Consider the following 16168-nt stretch of genomic DNA (forward strand, 5'->3'; position numbering starts at 1 on the left):
CTCTTGTAGATAAAGCTGCTGCAGGGTTTTGTGTGTACATAATTTTCAGATCTGTATAATAAGTGCCTAAGAGGTAATTGCCATGTTGTATGGTAAATGCATGTTTAGGGGCACCCGAGTGGCTCAGTCGTTAAGCATCTGCTTTTGGCTCAAGTCATGATCCCTGGGTCCTGGTATCGAGCCCTGCGTGGGCTCCCTGCTCCGCGGGAAGCCTGCTTCTCCCTCTCACACTCTCCCTGCTTGTGTTCCCTCTCTCGCTGTGTCTCTCTGTCAAATAAATAAATAAATAAATCTTAAAAAAAAAAAATGCATGTTTAGTTTTTTTTCAGAAACTGCCAAACTGTTTGTCAGAGGGGCTCTACCATTTTACATTCCTGCCAGCAGTGCATGAGCAGGCCATTTTCTCCACATTCTCATCAGCATTTGGTGTTGTCACTGTTTTTTATTTAGTCATTCTGATAGGTATATAGTGATATTCTTTGTGCTTTTAATTTGCATTTCTCTAATAGATAATGACGCTGAACATCTTCTGTGTTCTTATTTGCCATCTACATATCCTCTTTGGTGAAATGTCTTTGTTCCTTTTCTAATTGGATCTTCTTTCACATTGAGGTTTGAGTTTTCTTCTTCTAGGCCAAACATGAGTCTTTTGTCACATATATTACCCTTAACTTATTTTGATTTTACTTTAATTGGAACTTTTGCTACTTCCTGGAAAATGAAAGGAACTTAGGACAGTTCAACCTTCTGTACCCTGCTTGTGCCTTTTGTGTAATTATTATGTACTTTCTTTCCTACCTATATTTAAAACTCCACAAATTTTATTTATTGTTTTAAAACATTACCATTTACTCCCTTTAAAAAAAAAAGATTTATTGATTTATTTTAGAGAGAGAGTTCAAGAGCGAGCGGGGAAGGACAGAGGGAGAGAGAGAATCTCAAGCAGACTCCCCGCTGAGCGTAGAGCCCGAGGCGGAACTCGATCTCATGATACCAAGATCACAGCCCGAGCTGAAACCAAGTTAGATGCTAAATAGACTGGGCCACCCAGGTGTGCCCTGATTTCTCAAATCTTTAAACCTGTTTTTGTTCTCTTCAGTCTTTTCTGTATTAGGGAAATTCCATGAGGGATCTTTTGTATTTCTAAGAGTTTACTTGTATATTTCTTTAGTAGAATTCTTTTTATTTATTTATTTATTTTTTATTTATTTGACAGAGAGAGACACAGCAAGAGAGGGAACACAAGCAGGGGGAGTGGGAGAGGGAGAAGCAGGCTTCCCGCGGAGCAGGGAGCCCGACGTGGGGCTTAATCCCAGGACCCTGGGAACATGACCTGAGACGCTTAATGACTGAGCCACCCAGGCGCCCCTCTTTAGTAGAATTCTAAAGCAACACTGTGTGTATGTGTGTAGGGAAGGTATTTTGAAAATGCTAAATTGACAGTTTTTGTTTTTGTTTTTAGTTTTTTTTTAATTCTATTGTCTCCTGTTTGTCATTGATTAACTTGAAAGATTAGTTGTCAGTTTTATTCTTCTTTGAAGGTAATGTGCCATTTTGTTCAGGTGGCTTTTGAGCTCTTCCCTTTGTCTTGGCTTTCAGCAGTTTTCCTATGACGTGCTGTGGTAGTCAGCCTCTGGGATGGACACGGATAATCCCTGCTAGTGTTCACGCTCTTGTGTGATCTCTTCTTGAGTGTGGGGTGGGTTTATTGATTTGCTTCTGATGAATAGAATGTGGCAGAAGTGATTGTTTCTTTTTGATACCTTTACAGATTTTTTTCACAGCACTTTATATAAAGTTTCTGATTGATCCAGTGGAAGGGTTACTCTGATATAGCTATGCCCACAGGGTGAGCTTAACTGTATATAGAACTAAAGAGAATTTTTTGGTGACTCGCTAAGTGAAACGATACTGTCCTGCGAGGCATATGACTGATGCTCAGAGCACAAAACACTTATTTTCAGACATTTTCTTGTGTGTGCTTCTGCAGCTGTCACAGGTAAATGTGCATTTATCAGTCATTTTTAGAGATGTTTTCCCTGTCATAATTATTTTTATAATTATGTGTCTTTGTTGCATAATATAAAAATTTATGGCAAGGCATTTTTTCCATGAAACTTACTTATTTGAAAAACCACATAAAAGAATTGATAAAACAATTGTTGGTAAATTGGTTGTGTGTTATCAAACTGTAAAACACTGAAGAAAGAGCTCATGAAAATCCAGGTTTCTTTAATGAAATTATTTTTCAGGAGTCCACGTTCTTGCTTCATCTTAAAGAGACTGAAATTGAAAATAATGCCATATTAAATGAGTGCAGTTTGTGCAAGAAAGGAGTGGGGAGCTCTCATGCATCAGGATATTTGTGAATGAATACTTTCATGCTTTAAGTTAAAATAAAATACTTACGTATTTGTCCTGTGTTATGATTTCTGCTTTATCTGGCCTTTTGAAATAACTGAACCAATTTCTGTTCTGACTGCATCCTTTTTTTTTTTTTAAAGATTTTATTTATTTATTTATTTATTTATTTATTTATTTATTTATTTATTTATTTATTTATTTAATAGAGGGAAAGAGAGAGAACACAAATGGGCAGAGGGGCTAGAAGACTCCCTGCTGAGTGGGGAGCCTGACCAGGGAGGATCCCAGGACCAAAGTCAGACACTTAACCGACTGAGCCACCCAGGCCCCCACTGACTGTGTCTTAAAAGAGGACTTCATCTATACTTCTAAATACTGAAGGGTGTTTCATCCTGCCTTATTACAAAGAATTTGGCTTTTTAATTGAGTAATTTACATAACCTTCATTTTAAGTTATGTTTTAGGTATTAGCATTAATTCAAATCCATAAGTTAATATGTTATTTACCAAGAACATAAAAGGACTTTTTAGATTGAAATACTCAGCCAGAACTTAAGCAGAGAACAGATAATTATTTGGTGACTCTTGCTCATTTACTAGCAACTTCCATAAATTATACAGATTGTTTATCTGTATATAAAAATACCAGATAGTTGTGTTTTCTTCTGTTTATTTTATATTTATAAACCAAGATGGGAGTCAAGCTTTTTTTATTAAACATTTATGCTGTGTCTGCTATGAACAGGTCTATCAAGACAAATAAGAACCATTCCTGTTTTGCAAGGAGATTATAGTTCCAAGAGCCATTTTATTAAACAGTTACAGCAGAGTTAGAAGGTGCCTTTGTGCTTTTTTCTGAGTGTAAATCTGCACATTTAAAAACAACCCTTTTGTATGATGATATGATTAAATTGTAGTTTTTAAATATGTGATCTCTTTAACCTCTGCTCTTATATTTACCTCAAGGGCCAGGAGGAGACAGGAGGAGTCATTGACATTGGTTAAAACTTTAACAAATTTGGAAAAAAAAACCATTGATACTCAGTACTTTTATATGATTCTCATAGTATTGTACTTTTTCTGTTCCTGTAACTTTACTTCTAGAGTGCCTTCACACCTAGTCTTTCATAAAATCAGAGCTTCTGTTTCACCAGTTAACTTCATATAGATAAAATCTTTATTCTTGGAATGTGATTTGTTCATTCTGGCTTACCGTAGCACAAGTCCAAATATTTTTCTCCTGTGCAAACATACTATAGGCATTAGGTCTTGGTATGTGGGATCCTCAGCCTGTCACAGATTTCATTATGCCATCTGCTTCAACCTGAGCAGTGTATCTTCTGCTGGCAGACTTTATTGAAGTTGCCATGGCTCAGGATAAAAAAAAAAAAAAAAAAAATCAAGTTTGGCATAAGGAGCTTGCTTTTGAAAAAATAATAATTGATCATGCCTGCTGTAGATTTTAAAATAACCATTTGAAAGGATTCCCAAAACCCTCTTCTCAACACAGTGATCTCTCTTCATCGGTGATTGTAGATAGCCAATATAGTATAAGCCAATATAAGTTGGATTATTGGTAACTTTATTAACTTAACTGAGTCTTCTGTTTAATTTTAAGGATAGGTAACAAACTCTTAGGCATGGGTTGGTGATGTGTTGTAAAATATTTTGATTGCTCTGTCAGTGTAAATTTTACCTAATGTCTTATTCCCAGAAATGATACCTCAAGTGACTGTTTGTTATGCGTATAGTACAAACATAAGAACTCCGTGATGAAAAAATCCTGGTCATAATCTACTTATTAGATGTGTGACTTCGTGTAATTTTGTCATCTGAAAAATGGAAATAATGATAGTGGGGGGGGTTGTTGGGGAAATGAAATCAGAGTAGATCCCTCAAAAAATAAACATTTATTCTGCAAATGTATATTGAATGCCAACTCTGTGCAAGGCACTCTTATAGAGAATGAAGGATATAAGAGAGAATAAAATAGTCTAATTCCTCCACTGGGGAATTCTACATTCTAGTCTGTCCACACAGATTTGGATGGAAGCTCCATGACGACAGGGTCCATGGCAAGTGCCAAGAAGAAAAACAGAACAGGGTAAGCTCATGGAGCATAATGGTGGGGTGCTGTCTTGGGTAGGGTTGTCAGGGTGGGCTTCTCTGGGATAAAGTTGAGCACACCTGAATGAATTAAAACAATAAACATGTAGATGTTGGGGAAGGATGTACGTGGCTGATAGAGTGAGCAGTTTGGTTTGAGGAACTGTGAAGGGGTCAGTAGAGCTGGATCCTGCTGGGTGAAGGACATAGTGCAGGAGATGAGTTCAGAGAGTGATCCAAAATCATCATTGATGTACTCTTTCTGATAAAAATTGTTGCAAAGAATTACAGTACAGACACCCTACAGAAATGGGAAATTATTTAGCTTTAACTTGATGCTCTGTATAACAGGCACATACAAGTAATCATAGAATGTTTTTTTCCAGAATGGAATGATCTTTTTTGTCGTTGTTGTTACTTATGTCCTTGTACCCGGAGTTAGTCAAATGGCAAGGCTTGAGGGTACAATCCTCCAGGCTTCCAGGTCCGCTGGAGACTTTTGACACCAACAGCGAAGAGTTAAGGTCTAACTATGAAGTTAGAGGGAAGAATCCACAAAAGACCACCCTCACTTCTGAGATGAACTGCAAGTTCTGGATGTTCCCCAACCCCCCTCAGGTTCATTAATTCAGTATAAGGACCTACAGAACTTACTAGAAGCTTTTCTCCTCATGCTTATGGTTGATTATAAAGAAAGGATGCAGGTAAAAAACCAGCCAAAGGAAGAGACACATAGTGCAAGCCTGAGGATTTCAAACATGAAGCTTCCATTTTCCTCACAAAGTGTTTCTTTTTCAGAATTGATGTGTAACGGTATGTATGGTGTGTTGCCAATCCAGGAAGCTCACCTGAGTTTGGTGTTCAGAAACTTTATTAGGGTATCATTTCATAGGCATGACTGACTGCCTATGTGATTTAACTTAGTGTCAGTTTGGGGCTGATATCTTGTGGCCTTGGAGCCCACCATGAATATCTGGAAACTCCAGGGGTTTAGAGGTTACTTCCTAAGAGCTGGGGGTAAACGTCAGACCTCTCTTCAGGAAAAACCAAATTCTTTTCTTTTAAGATTTTATTTATTTATTTGACAGAGGGACACACAGCGAGTGAGGAAACACAAGCAGGGGAGTGGGTGAGGGAGAAGCAGGCTTCCCGCGGAGCAGGGAGCCTGATGGAGGGCTTGATCCCAGGACCCTGGGATCATGACCTGAGCCGAAGGCAGATGTTTACGACTGAGCCACCCAGGGGCCCCAGGAAAGACCAAATTCTTTACTACATATATTGTTCTAAAAATTCAAGAATATAAGTATTAGAAGTCCTAGCCACAGCAATCAGACAACAAAAAGAAATCAAAGGCATCCAAATCGGCAAAGAGGAAGTCAAACTCTCACTCTTTGCAGATGATATGATACTGTATGTGGAAAACCCAAAAGACTCCACCCCAAAACTGCTAGAACTCATACAGGAATTCAGTAAAGTAGCAGGATATAAAATCAATGCACAGAAATCAGTGGCATTCCTATACACCAACAACAAGACAGAAGAGAGACAAATCAAGGAGTCTATCCCATTTACAATTGCACCCAAAACCATTAGATACCTAGGAATAAATCTAACCAAAGAGGAAAAGGATCTGTACTCAGAAAACTATAAAATACTCATGAAAGAAATTGAAGAAGACACAAAGAAATGGAAAAACGTTCCATGCTCATGGATTGGGAGAATCAACATTGTGAAGATGTCAATGCTACCTAGAGCAATCTACACATTCAGTGCAATCCCCATCAAAATACCATCCACTTTTTTCAAAGAAATGGAACAAATAATCCTAAAATTTGTATGGAACCAGAAGAGACCCAGAATAGCCAGAGGAATACTGAAAAAAGAAAAGCAAAGCTGGCGGCATCACAATTCCGGACTTCCAGCTCTATTACAAAGCTGTCATCATCAAGACAGTTAGGTACTGGCACAAAAACAGACACATAGATCAATGGAACAGAATCGAGAGCCCAGAAATGGACCCTCAACTCTATGGTCAACTTATTTTTGACAAAGCAGGAAAGAATGTCCAATGGCAAAAAGACAGTCTCTTCAACAAATGGTGTTGGGAAAATTGGACAGCCACATGCAGAAGAATGAAACTGGACCATTTCCTTACACCACACACAAAAATAGACTCCAAATGGTTGAAAGACCTAAACGTGAGACAGGAGTCCATCCAAATCCTAAAGGAGAACACAGGTAGCAACCTTTTCGACCTTAGCCGCAGCAACTTCTTCCTAGAAACATCGCCAAAGGCACGGGAAGCCCGGGCAAAAATGAACTCTTGGGATTTCATCAAGATAAAAAGCTTTTGCACAGCAAAAGAAACAGTCCACAAAACCAAAAGACAACCGACAGAATGGGAGAAAATATTTGCAAATGACATATCAGATAAAGGGCTCGTATCCAAAATCTATAAAGAACTTATCAAACTCAACACCCAAAGAACAAATAATCCAATCAAGAAATGGGCAGAAGACATGAACAGACATTTCTCCAAAGAAGACATCCAAATGGCCAACAGGCACATGAAAAAGTGCTCAACATCGCTCGGCATCAGGGAAATCCAAATCAAAACCTCAATGAGATACCCCCTCACACCAGTCAGAATGGCTAAAATTAACAAGTCAGGGAACGATAGATGTTGGCGGGGATGTGGAGAAAGGAGAACCCTTCTACACTGTTGGTGGGAATGCAAGCTGGTGCAACCACTCTGGAAAACAGTATGGAGGTGCCTCAAACAGTTGAAATTAGAGCTACCGTTCGATCCAGCAATTGCACTACTGGGTATTTACCCCAAAGATACAAATGTAGGGACCCGAAGGGGTACGTGTACCCCAATGTTTATAGCAGCAATGTCCACCATAGCCAAACTGTGGAAAGAGCCAAGATGCCCATCGACAGATGAATGGATAAAGAAGAGGTGGTATATATACACAATGGAATATTATGCAGCCATCAAAAGGAATGAGATCTTGCCATTTGCAACGACGTGGATGGAACTGGAGGGTGTTATGCTGAGTGAAATAAGTCAATCAGAGAAAGACATGTATCACATGACCTCACTAATGTGAGGAATTCTTAATCTCAGGAAACAAACTGAGTGTTACTGGAGTGGTTGGGGGTGGGAGGGATGGGGTGGCTGGGTGATAGACATTGGGGAGGGTATGTGCTACGGTGAGCGCTGTGAATTGTGCAAGACTGTTGAATCACAGATCTGTACTTCTGAAACAAATAACGCAACATATTTTAAGAAAAAAGAAAAAGAAGATAACAGGAGAGGAAGAAAAGGGGAGTATGTCAGAGGGGGAGACGAACCATGAGAGATGATGGACTCTGAAAAACAAACAGGGTTCTAGAGGGGAGGGGGGTAGGGGGATGGGTTAGCCTGGTGATGGGTATTGAGGAGGGCACGTTCTGCATGGAGCACTGGGTGTTATGAACAAACAATGAATCATGGAACACTGCACCAAAAACTAATGATGTAATATATGGTGATTAACATAACAATAAAAAAGTAAAAAAAAAAATTCAAGAATATAAAAGATTAAATGACCCTCTGTCTCTCAGGGACAACTAATGTTATGTTGGTTGGTTGGTGTATATTCTCCCAGACGTTTAATACAAATATAAACATCTTTTTTGAATGTGCATTGTGTTGTACTGTACACATTGGTTGATAACTAGTCTTTTTCACTTTTGTGTGTATGTGAATTGTGTATGTTTGTGGGTGTTTTAATGAGTACCTTAAAGTTGAACACTGGAGGTAGATTTTGAAATTTTTCCCATCTAATAAACAATCCTGTATTGTGCATCCTTTATACATATATCTTTGTTATTCTCATTTTTCTCTTTGAAATTAATGTGCTAAATCAAAGGGTATGGGAATTTTGAAATTTCATATGTACTTCATTATTACCACTCAGGATGTTTTCTATGAAATTGTTTATGGAATGTCAAAATTGTTAATAATCTTCATATTGCTCTTAGGTAAACACTACAACATTGGCAATTTCAAATGTCGAATATGCTCACATTCCACATCTCAGTCCAGCTGTAATTCCTGTTCTGCAAAATGAATTGTTCTTATCATCCTCAAATAATGGGAATCTGGAAGTATTTACAGGATCTGGTACTCCACACATCAATGGGAAACCTACTTGTGATGAATTTGATCAACTAATCAAGAATATGGCCCAGGTAAGAACATTTCTTCTTGTTAGTTATGATAGAACAGTGTAAACAAGTCCTGAATAATTGGAAGAATATGTATATGTTTATATTACATTATAAAATATATATATGGTTAAATATATTTATGAGGACATTTATAACATCCGAAAAAATTGAAATGGAAAAGAAGTGGATTTTGTGTGAGTTTGGATGGTTCAGAAATTTTTCTGTTTCATTTCATTTTTTTTTATTCTTCAGGATCAATAATAAAATACATCACTCTAGGTGATGCGTGATAAAGGTTTTCTGAGAAAATTCTTTTAAATTTTTTTTTTAAACTCAGTAATGCCACTAATAAGGTAACTGTGAATGGAGTGATTAACTTTTAATTAAGAGTGATTTCTTGCTTTGTTTCCTGAACAGGGTCGCCACATAGAAGTTTTTGAGCTCCTCAAACCTCCATGTGGAGGTCTTGGGTTTAGTGTTGTGGGACTCAGGAGTGAAAACCGGGGAGAACTGGGAATATTCGTGCAGGAGATCCAAGAGGGCAGTGTGGCCCACAGGTACGACTCTTACGACGTCTTCTCCGTTTCTGATACTGTATTCAGAAGGTGTTGATGACCTTGGGAGAATTTAGAGAAGGAAAATGGATAAGAACAGAAACTTAATATAATCTGTTATTAATCAGTTTTTAGAAATCTTTAACATTACTGTGATAAAAAGCAAGTCCTTAGAAGGGAGAATGTCTTTTAAATGTGGTCATAAGCACTTTTTAGGAAGGAAAGGAGAATTTGAGTAGGACATTATTCTCGTTATTATTAAATGGTCTCATTTTGACCGGATTTAAAAGTTGCAGTATAGAGAAGTATACAAATGACCCATGATAACTTGAGCTATATTTTGTTAATATACTCACAACAACTAAATGTATACACCTTTGCTTTTACTTGTAGTAAATACGAACATCTAAGACAAAACATATAGGTTGAGTGAGTAGCTGTAAAGAAGGTGGCTTTTAAATGGGAGGGATTGATAAGGGGTAGATAACTGGAGCCCAAACTTAACATTTTCAAAAATAAAATTGCAAGGAAAAGCTTAAAAAGCGTGGACGTTAGAAAACTGGCTTAAAAATAACCTGAAAATATATGCAAAGAAGCTGTCGTTTCCTTGAGAGCTGTCAGATGTCTTTTACCCCTTTTTTCATTCCTGATAGAGATGGAAGATTGAAGGAAACCGATCAGATCCTTGCTATCAATGGACAGGCACTTGATCAGACAATTACACATCAGCAGGCTATCAGCATCCTGCAGAAAGCCAAAGATAATGTCCAGCTAGTTATTGCCAGAGGCTCATTGCCTCAGCTCATCAGCCCCATAGTTTCCCGTTCTCCATCTGCAGCCAGCACAATTTCAGCTCACTCTAACCCGGTAAGTACATAAGATTTGTAAAAGAGACAGATACTATTTTTGTAGTCCTTTTTGGTTGTCTACAGATTTCCATTTCCTGTAGGTCCTTGTATTTCTTGAGTTTTTCCCATTTTATTCTTTTACCTATCCCTAGCTTGGAATATTAATTAATTACTATTAAGTTACTGCCTTCTACATCAACTTTTACCTTTCTTTGTGTATTCTTCTAGTTGACCACGTTCCTCAAAAAAAAAAAAAATTGTTTTTCAACAAACCTGACTCTATCTTTAGACAGATAATAGTCTTGATTTTGCTTTATAAATTACAGAATTATACTGTTTGAGTTAGCTGTCAGTGACTTCAAGGAGTCCTCTAATTAGAAATCCTGTGAGGCAAGATTTTTATAGAAGATAATCTTAACAGGTGATGATTTCTCCTTGATCTTTTTCTTTTTTTAGAAGTTCTACAAAGGATCTTGCAAATCAGTGCTTGTCTTCAACTGGTTAAATGCGGTCACTATAAAGATGTATTTGATAATTTCAAGAATGATTATATCAATAGCAGTAACAATCTGTTGAAAGGGAATTATACTAAATCAAAGGGACATTCTTAAGGCTTATTATTATATCTGAACTCCAATACTTGATACCAGTCACAAAATAATATTCACAAAAATCTCAACTCTAATAAAATTTTAGTTTTTCCACCAAATTTTTTCAAATTCATATAGGAGTTTTGTTTTCAGGTTCACTGGCAGCATGTGGAGACTATTGAACTGGTGAACGATGGATCTGGACTGGGATTTGGCATCGTCGGAGGAAAAGCAACTGGAGTGATCGTAAAAACCATTCTGCCTGGAGGAGTAGCTGACCAGGTAAGCTACTCCAACAGGTGTTTTATGCTGTTTTATCAAATTATATGCCTTCATCTTTTATATTTTCTGTTAGAAAGAAGAAACTTTGGCCTTACATAATGTCAAAGAAGCTGAGTTAGAACTTCTGCTTTGCTGGGCTTTTCCTAAAGTGTTTTATTAGCCCTGGGAGAAAGATCTTTGAAGAGGGACATTGATCTTAAGTTACAGCTCTATTTATTTATTTTTTTAAAGATTTGTTTATTTTAGAGAGAGAGTGCAACGGGGGAGAGGGAGAGGGAGAATCTCAAGCAGACTCCCTGCTGGGCACAGAGCTCGATGTGGGGCTTGATCCTAGGACCCTGAGATCATGACCTAAGCCAAAATCAAGAGTCAGATGCTTAACCACTGGAGCCATCCAGACACCCCTTAAGTTACAGTTTTAGGCAATGATCTTGAGACTCTTGTAGAGCCAGACTAAAGCCCAGGTTATGGTTTTGATCATTGTACAGATAGCTATCCTTTATTTTATGATCATAAATCGTATTTATAAACCTAGTCAGCCGTTTTATAGTCACAAGGTGTTATGGAAAGAAGAATACTTTATTAATGAGAGAAAAAACAAGATTCGACTTGTCCCTTTAGTGATGGTGTCATCTTTGTAAATGAAGCACAGCCTATTTTTATTACTCGGGAGTAGTTCGTTAAAGCGTTGCCATTTATGCTCTGTGACACTGTTGGAATATATGTGAGGAAAATTGTTGTAAAGTTACTGGTTATGATTTATATTTTAATTTGAAAAGTTCTAGCGTTAAGTAACTTTTGCTTTGGTTATAACATTTTGTTTATAAAGTTGTCTGTTTTTGCATGTGTGTTTGAACTTAAACTAGAAAGTTCATCAAGTATTTCTCATATTCATAAGTGAAAGGCCTGTTTAATGGCAGCTTTATCAGTAGAGGTATTGACAGTAGCACAATAATATGCATATTTTCTTCCTTTTAAATAATAACCAGACTTTAACAGTATTTTATGAAATTCCCCTAGTTGACTGGTTTGCAATAAATTAAGCCTTATCTTCAGTACAAGCTTGCACTGTCTAACACTATAGCTACTTGTAGCTACTTGCTACTTCTAAAATTCAAATTTAAATTAATCAAATTTAAATAAAATGAATGCCTGGGGTGCCTGGGTGGTGCAGTCAGTTAAGTGTCCGACTCTTGGTTTCAGCTCAGGTCAGATCTCTTGGGTCATGAGATCAAGCTCTGAGTCGGGCTCCACGCTTAGCACAGAGTCTACTTAAGATTCTCTCTCTCCGTCCCTCTGTCCCACCCCCACCCTACCCCCGCTCAAGCTCTCTCTCTCTAAAATAAATAAAGAAAATTTTTAAAAATTAAATAAAATGACAAATTCAGTTCCTTAGTTGGATTGAACACATTTCAGGTGCTCTGTAACTGCATGTCACTAGTAGCTGCCATATTGGATGATGCAGAACATTTCTGTCCCTTCAGAAATTTCTAGTGAACAGTGCTTGTATGGAGGATAATAAGACTCATCCATCTAAATTTTCATCTATTTCATCTGAAAATTATTCTTTTAGGGATATTTTTAATTGAAAGTATAAGACAGAAATGTATTAATTCACTGCTTTTTTGTGGTCTTTCTATATTTTTTGAGTAGTATGTATTTGCATATGCTTCATCTTTACTTAGTGGCATTTTTTTTTGTCTGTTTCTCAAAAAACTTACAAAAGGCTTATTATTTTCCTGTATATAGTGGGTAGAAATTAAATCGAAAAGCTCTTATCAGCTGTTGATTTAAGGAGTATTTGTGAATTTCAGTTACTTATATCACATTGAATAATGTTAAGATGCATCAAAAGACAGTTAAAATAACAACCACATGTTTAATGTTCCGTGACTGGTAATTCACATTACTGTTTTTAAATTGTTCTCTTTCCCTCATTTAGGATTTCTCTGATGAACTTAACATGTTAGTAGCCTGATTAACTGGTCTCTTTATTCAGCATGGGCGATTGTGTAGTGGAGATCACATTCTAAAGATCGGTGACACGGATCTAGCAGGAATGAGCAGTGAGCAAGTAGCACAAGTGCTCAGGCAATGTGGAAACAGAGTTAAGTTGATGATCGCAAGAGGTGCCATAGAAGAACCAGCAGCACCCTCTTCTTTGGGCACCACCCTTTCCTCATCCCCATCTTGTACACCAGAAATGCGGGTAAGTAGGTAGAAACAGTTACTAGGAACCTCATAGACAATAGCATTTAGATGATAGTGCTGTTTAGAAACTAGACTTAATGATATTCATTCATATGTTCGTGCTAACGAATGAAAATTCAAGTGTAGACGTGTTTCAGCACTAGTAATATCTTATTAATTAGGAATCGTGTAACAGATGAAAAATAGGTTTCTTTAAAAAATTCTAGGTTACTCTTTTACATCTTTCTCTAAGCAGCACACTTATGAGGATAATCTTTTGAAAGATGATAAAATTTTAAAGAATTATTTGCTACTAATAACTAAAATGTTTAATTTTATTTTTCTCCTATCTAGAAGGCTCTCTGTTAGGCAGGCTGTGAGTTCCATCATTCTCTTTCAATACCTTTCCTTTCAGTGTCTTTTTTGAGGGGAAGAAGAGGGGTGGGAGTATCAATGAAATAATTTTATCCAAAAATCTCTTAAATATTTAAAAACAGAATCACATCCAATTTCTAGATAAGCTTTATAGCAAATGCAAGTCCTGCATTCCTTTTTCATAGATCTAAAAACATCTATGATATTTTTCTGTTAAAGTTTTTTCTAATTACTTGCTACGGATTCTTTTTTAATAGCCTCACCTCCTCCACAAACCCTTTAAAACTTTATTAGAACACTTGAAATTTCCATGATTGTGTTGTTTTTAGGATTGAGTTAGTTGCTATTTTTGCATAGAAAAAGAAGTAAAGAAAGCTTGTGTATGAAAGTATTTAAATCACATTCTTTTGTGGTAAACAAAACATTTTATTCAGCAATATATAAATGAATGCAATACCGAAAACCACTTGATGTAATTGAAAGCTTAGAAAAATATCTATTCTGTGCATATCATCATTTCTGAAGCTTGTGCCCCTTTTAAAACCATTCGATAGTCAAATTGCCACCCTCTAAAATAGCACTCGCATAAGTCTTATTAAAAATAGAAAACACATTTGTTTCAATTGAAGCAGATTTCATCCTGTCATTTTCTTGTAATTATCTAAACTTTAAACTTTTGCTAAGTTTGCACAGATAATTATGTGCAATGAAAAAAATAAATCAAACTTTACTATAAAATTATATCTCATTTAGATGGACTATCAGTGAGATATAGTCAGAGTTTGCTTAAAGAAAGTAAGAAAATATTACCAGCTAGCCCCAACCTGTATGTCCATTCGAACCTTCATTCTGTTGTGATCTTTGTAGGGTTCTCTGGGGAATCTGCTGGTACCATACAAGTACATAATGCCAGAAGCTTGCTGATGACTTACTGCACTAGTCCACTAATGCTGAATTCGGAGAGCCTTGCCCTTCAGCCCAATGTATAATTAATAATAGTTTTACATGTTAGAGGAGCCTGCTTTCAGCTGTCTTTTCAGGGATGAAGATCAATGCAGAAAGGCATGCTTGCCTTATAAAGAACTTTTTAAGTTAAAGTCTGAATTTACAAAACAAATACAGTAACAATTTTAAATAGCTCCTTGTTGCATTTCACAGGTTTTCAAAATCATCATCAGTGTATTAATAAAATGTCTGGTAGATAGATTAAATCCTATCCATGGTGTTCGAATCAACTATCCACTTAAGGTAGTAGTAGCAGCAAGTTAGTGGACAGTGTCCTAAATAGACACTATGGCTCCTATATACTACTAGGGATCTTACACACTGCAGAGCATTTTAAGAGCAGGGGTTTTGCAACCAACTTACCTGTATGTGAATCCTGCCTCTAATAGACTGCTTACTGTTTGTCCTTGGAAAGGTTTATGTTCCTCAGAAAAACTGATAGGAATTGTACCTCCCTCATAGGCTTGTTCTAAGGAGTAAATTAAGACATCTCAAGTGTCTGTTACATAGAAACTACTCAATAAATGTTAGCTGGACTTGTTATTCTTACTCCTGATAAGAGAGTTGAGCAAAGCAATGATGAGAAAAATTCAGATTTGAACGTGTTGACCTGAATTAAAAACATGAGTTCTTTCAATTGTAGAAATGAAGATAAGCCATCCCTGCAAATAGATTTGTTAATAGGAGACTATTTGATTTTTAAAATTTTGTATACACAAATCATAACGCATTTCTCTGATAACTGGGTATTCAGCCTTACTGCAGGCATTACTTTTGAGTAACAATGTAATGCTCAGTTCATGTTGTCAAGATTGAAGGAGTAGTCTCTTCTGTAGTTTCTTTGCCACCTAATGATATTATATTATTTCTAAATATAGCTTGTTGCCTTTTGAGTTTATCTTGTTTGTTTACATGTTTATTGTTCTGCATATTTATTTATTGATTTTATTTTAGGTTGATGCTTCTACTCAGAAAAGTGAAGAAAGTGAGACATTTGATGTAGAACTCACTAAAAATGTCCAAGGATTAGGAATTACCATTGCTGGTTACATTGGAGATAAAAAATTAGGTAGTTTTATTTTATTTTTTTATTTTTTTATTTTTTTTAAAGATTTTATTTATTTATTTGAGAGAGAGAGAATGAGAGATAGAAAGCACGAGAGGGAAGAGGGTCAGAGGGAGAAGCAAACTCCCTGCTGAGCAGGGAGCCCGATATGGGACTCAATTCCGGGACTCCAGGATCATGACCTGAGCCGAAGGCAGTTGCTTAACCAACTGAGCCACCCAGGCGCCCAAAAATTAGGTAGTTTTAAACACTTTTTTTTTTTTTTTTTACTTGGGAATTGCCTCTAATATCTTTGTCTTGTGAAATATTGAATCAATATGGGGCCCCTGGGTGGCTCAGTCGTTAAGCGTCTGCCTTTGGCTCAGGTCATGATCCCAGGGTCCTGGGATCTAGCCCCGCATCGGGCTCCCTGCTCCACGGGAAGCCTGCTTCTCCCTCTCCCACTCCCCCTGCTTGTGTTCCCTCTATTGCTGTCTCTCTTTCTCTGTCAAATAAATAAATAAAAAATCTTAAAAAAAAAAGAAATATTGAATCAATATTATTTTCAGATTCTTGAATGAACTGATCAAA

The 16168-nt window shown here is 36.8% G+C and overlaps 1 protein-coding gene across 12 annotated transcripts in view; it reads left to right on the forward strand.

Moving 5' to 3' along the window:
* The window catches only part of MPDZ (multiple PDZ domain crumbs cell polarity complex component), a 169189-nt gene that overhangs the window by 45949 nt on the left and 107072 nt on the right, over window positions 1-16168 (forward strand). For all 12 annotated transcript variants that reach the window (XM_035723504.1, XM_035723507.1, XM_035723511.1 and 9 more), the window contains exons 4-9: window positions 8500-8709; window positions 9106-9245; window positions 9896-10109; window positions 10834-10962; window positions 12962-13171; window positions 15487-15601. In XM_035723504.1, coding sequence (XP_035579397.1) covers window positions 8500-8709; window positions 9106-9245; window positions 9896-10109; window positions 10834-10962; window positions 12962-13171; window positions 15487-15601 — 1018 coding nt within the window. The remainder of the gene's footprint in view (window positions 1-8499; window positions 8710-9105; window positions 9246-9895; window positions 10110-10833; window positions 10963-12961; window positions 13172-15486; window positions 15602-16168) is intronic.

Source organism: Zalophus californianus, chromosome 13 (assembly GCF_009762305.2).
Source record: "Zalophus californianus isolate mZalCal1 chromosome 13, mZalCal1.pri.v2, whole genome shotgun sequence".
Taxonomy (NCBI): Eukaryota; Metazoa; Chordata; class Mammalia; order Carnivora; family Otariidae; genus Zalophus; species Zalophus californianus.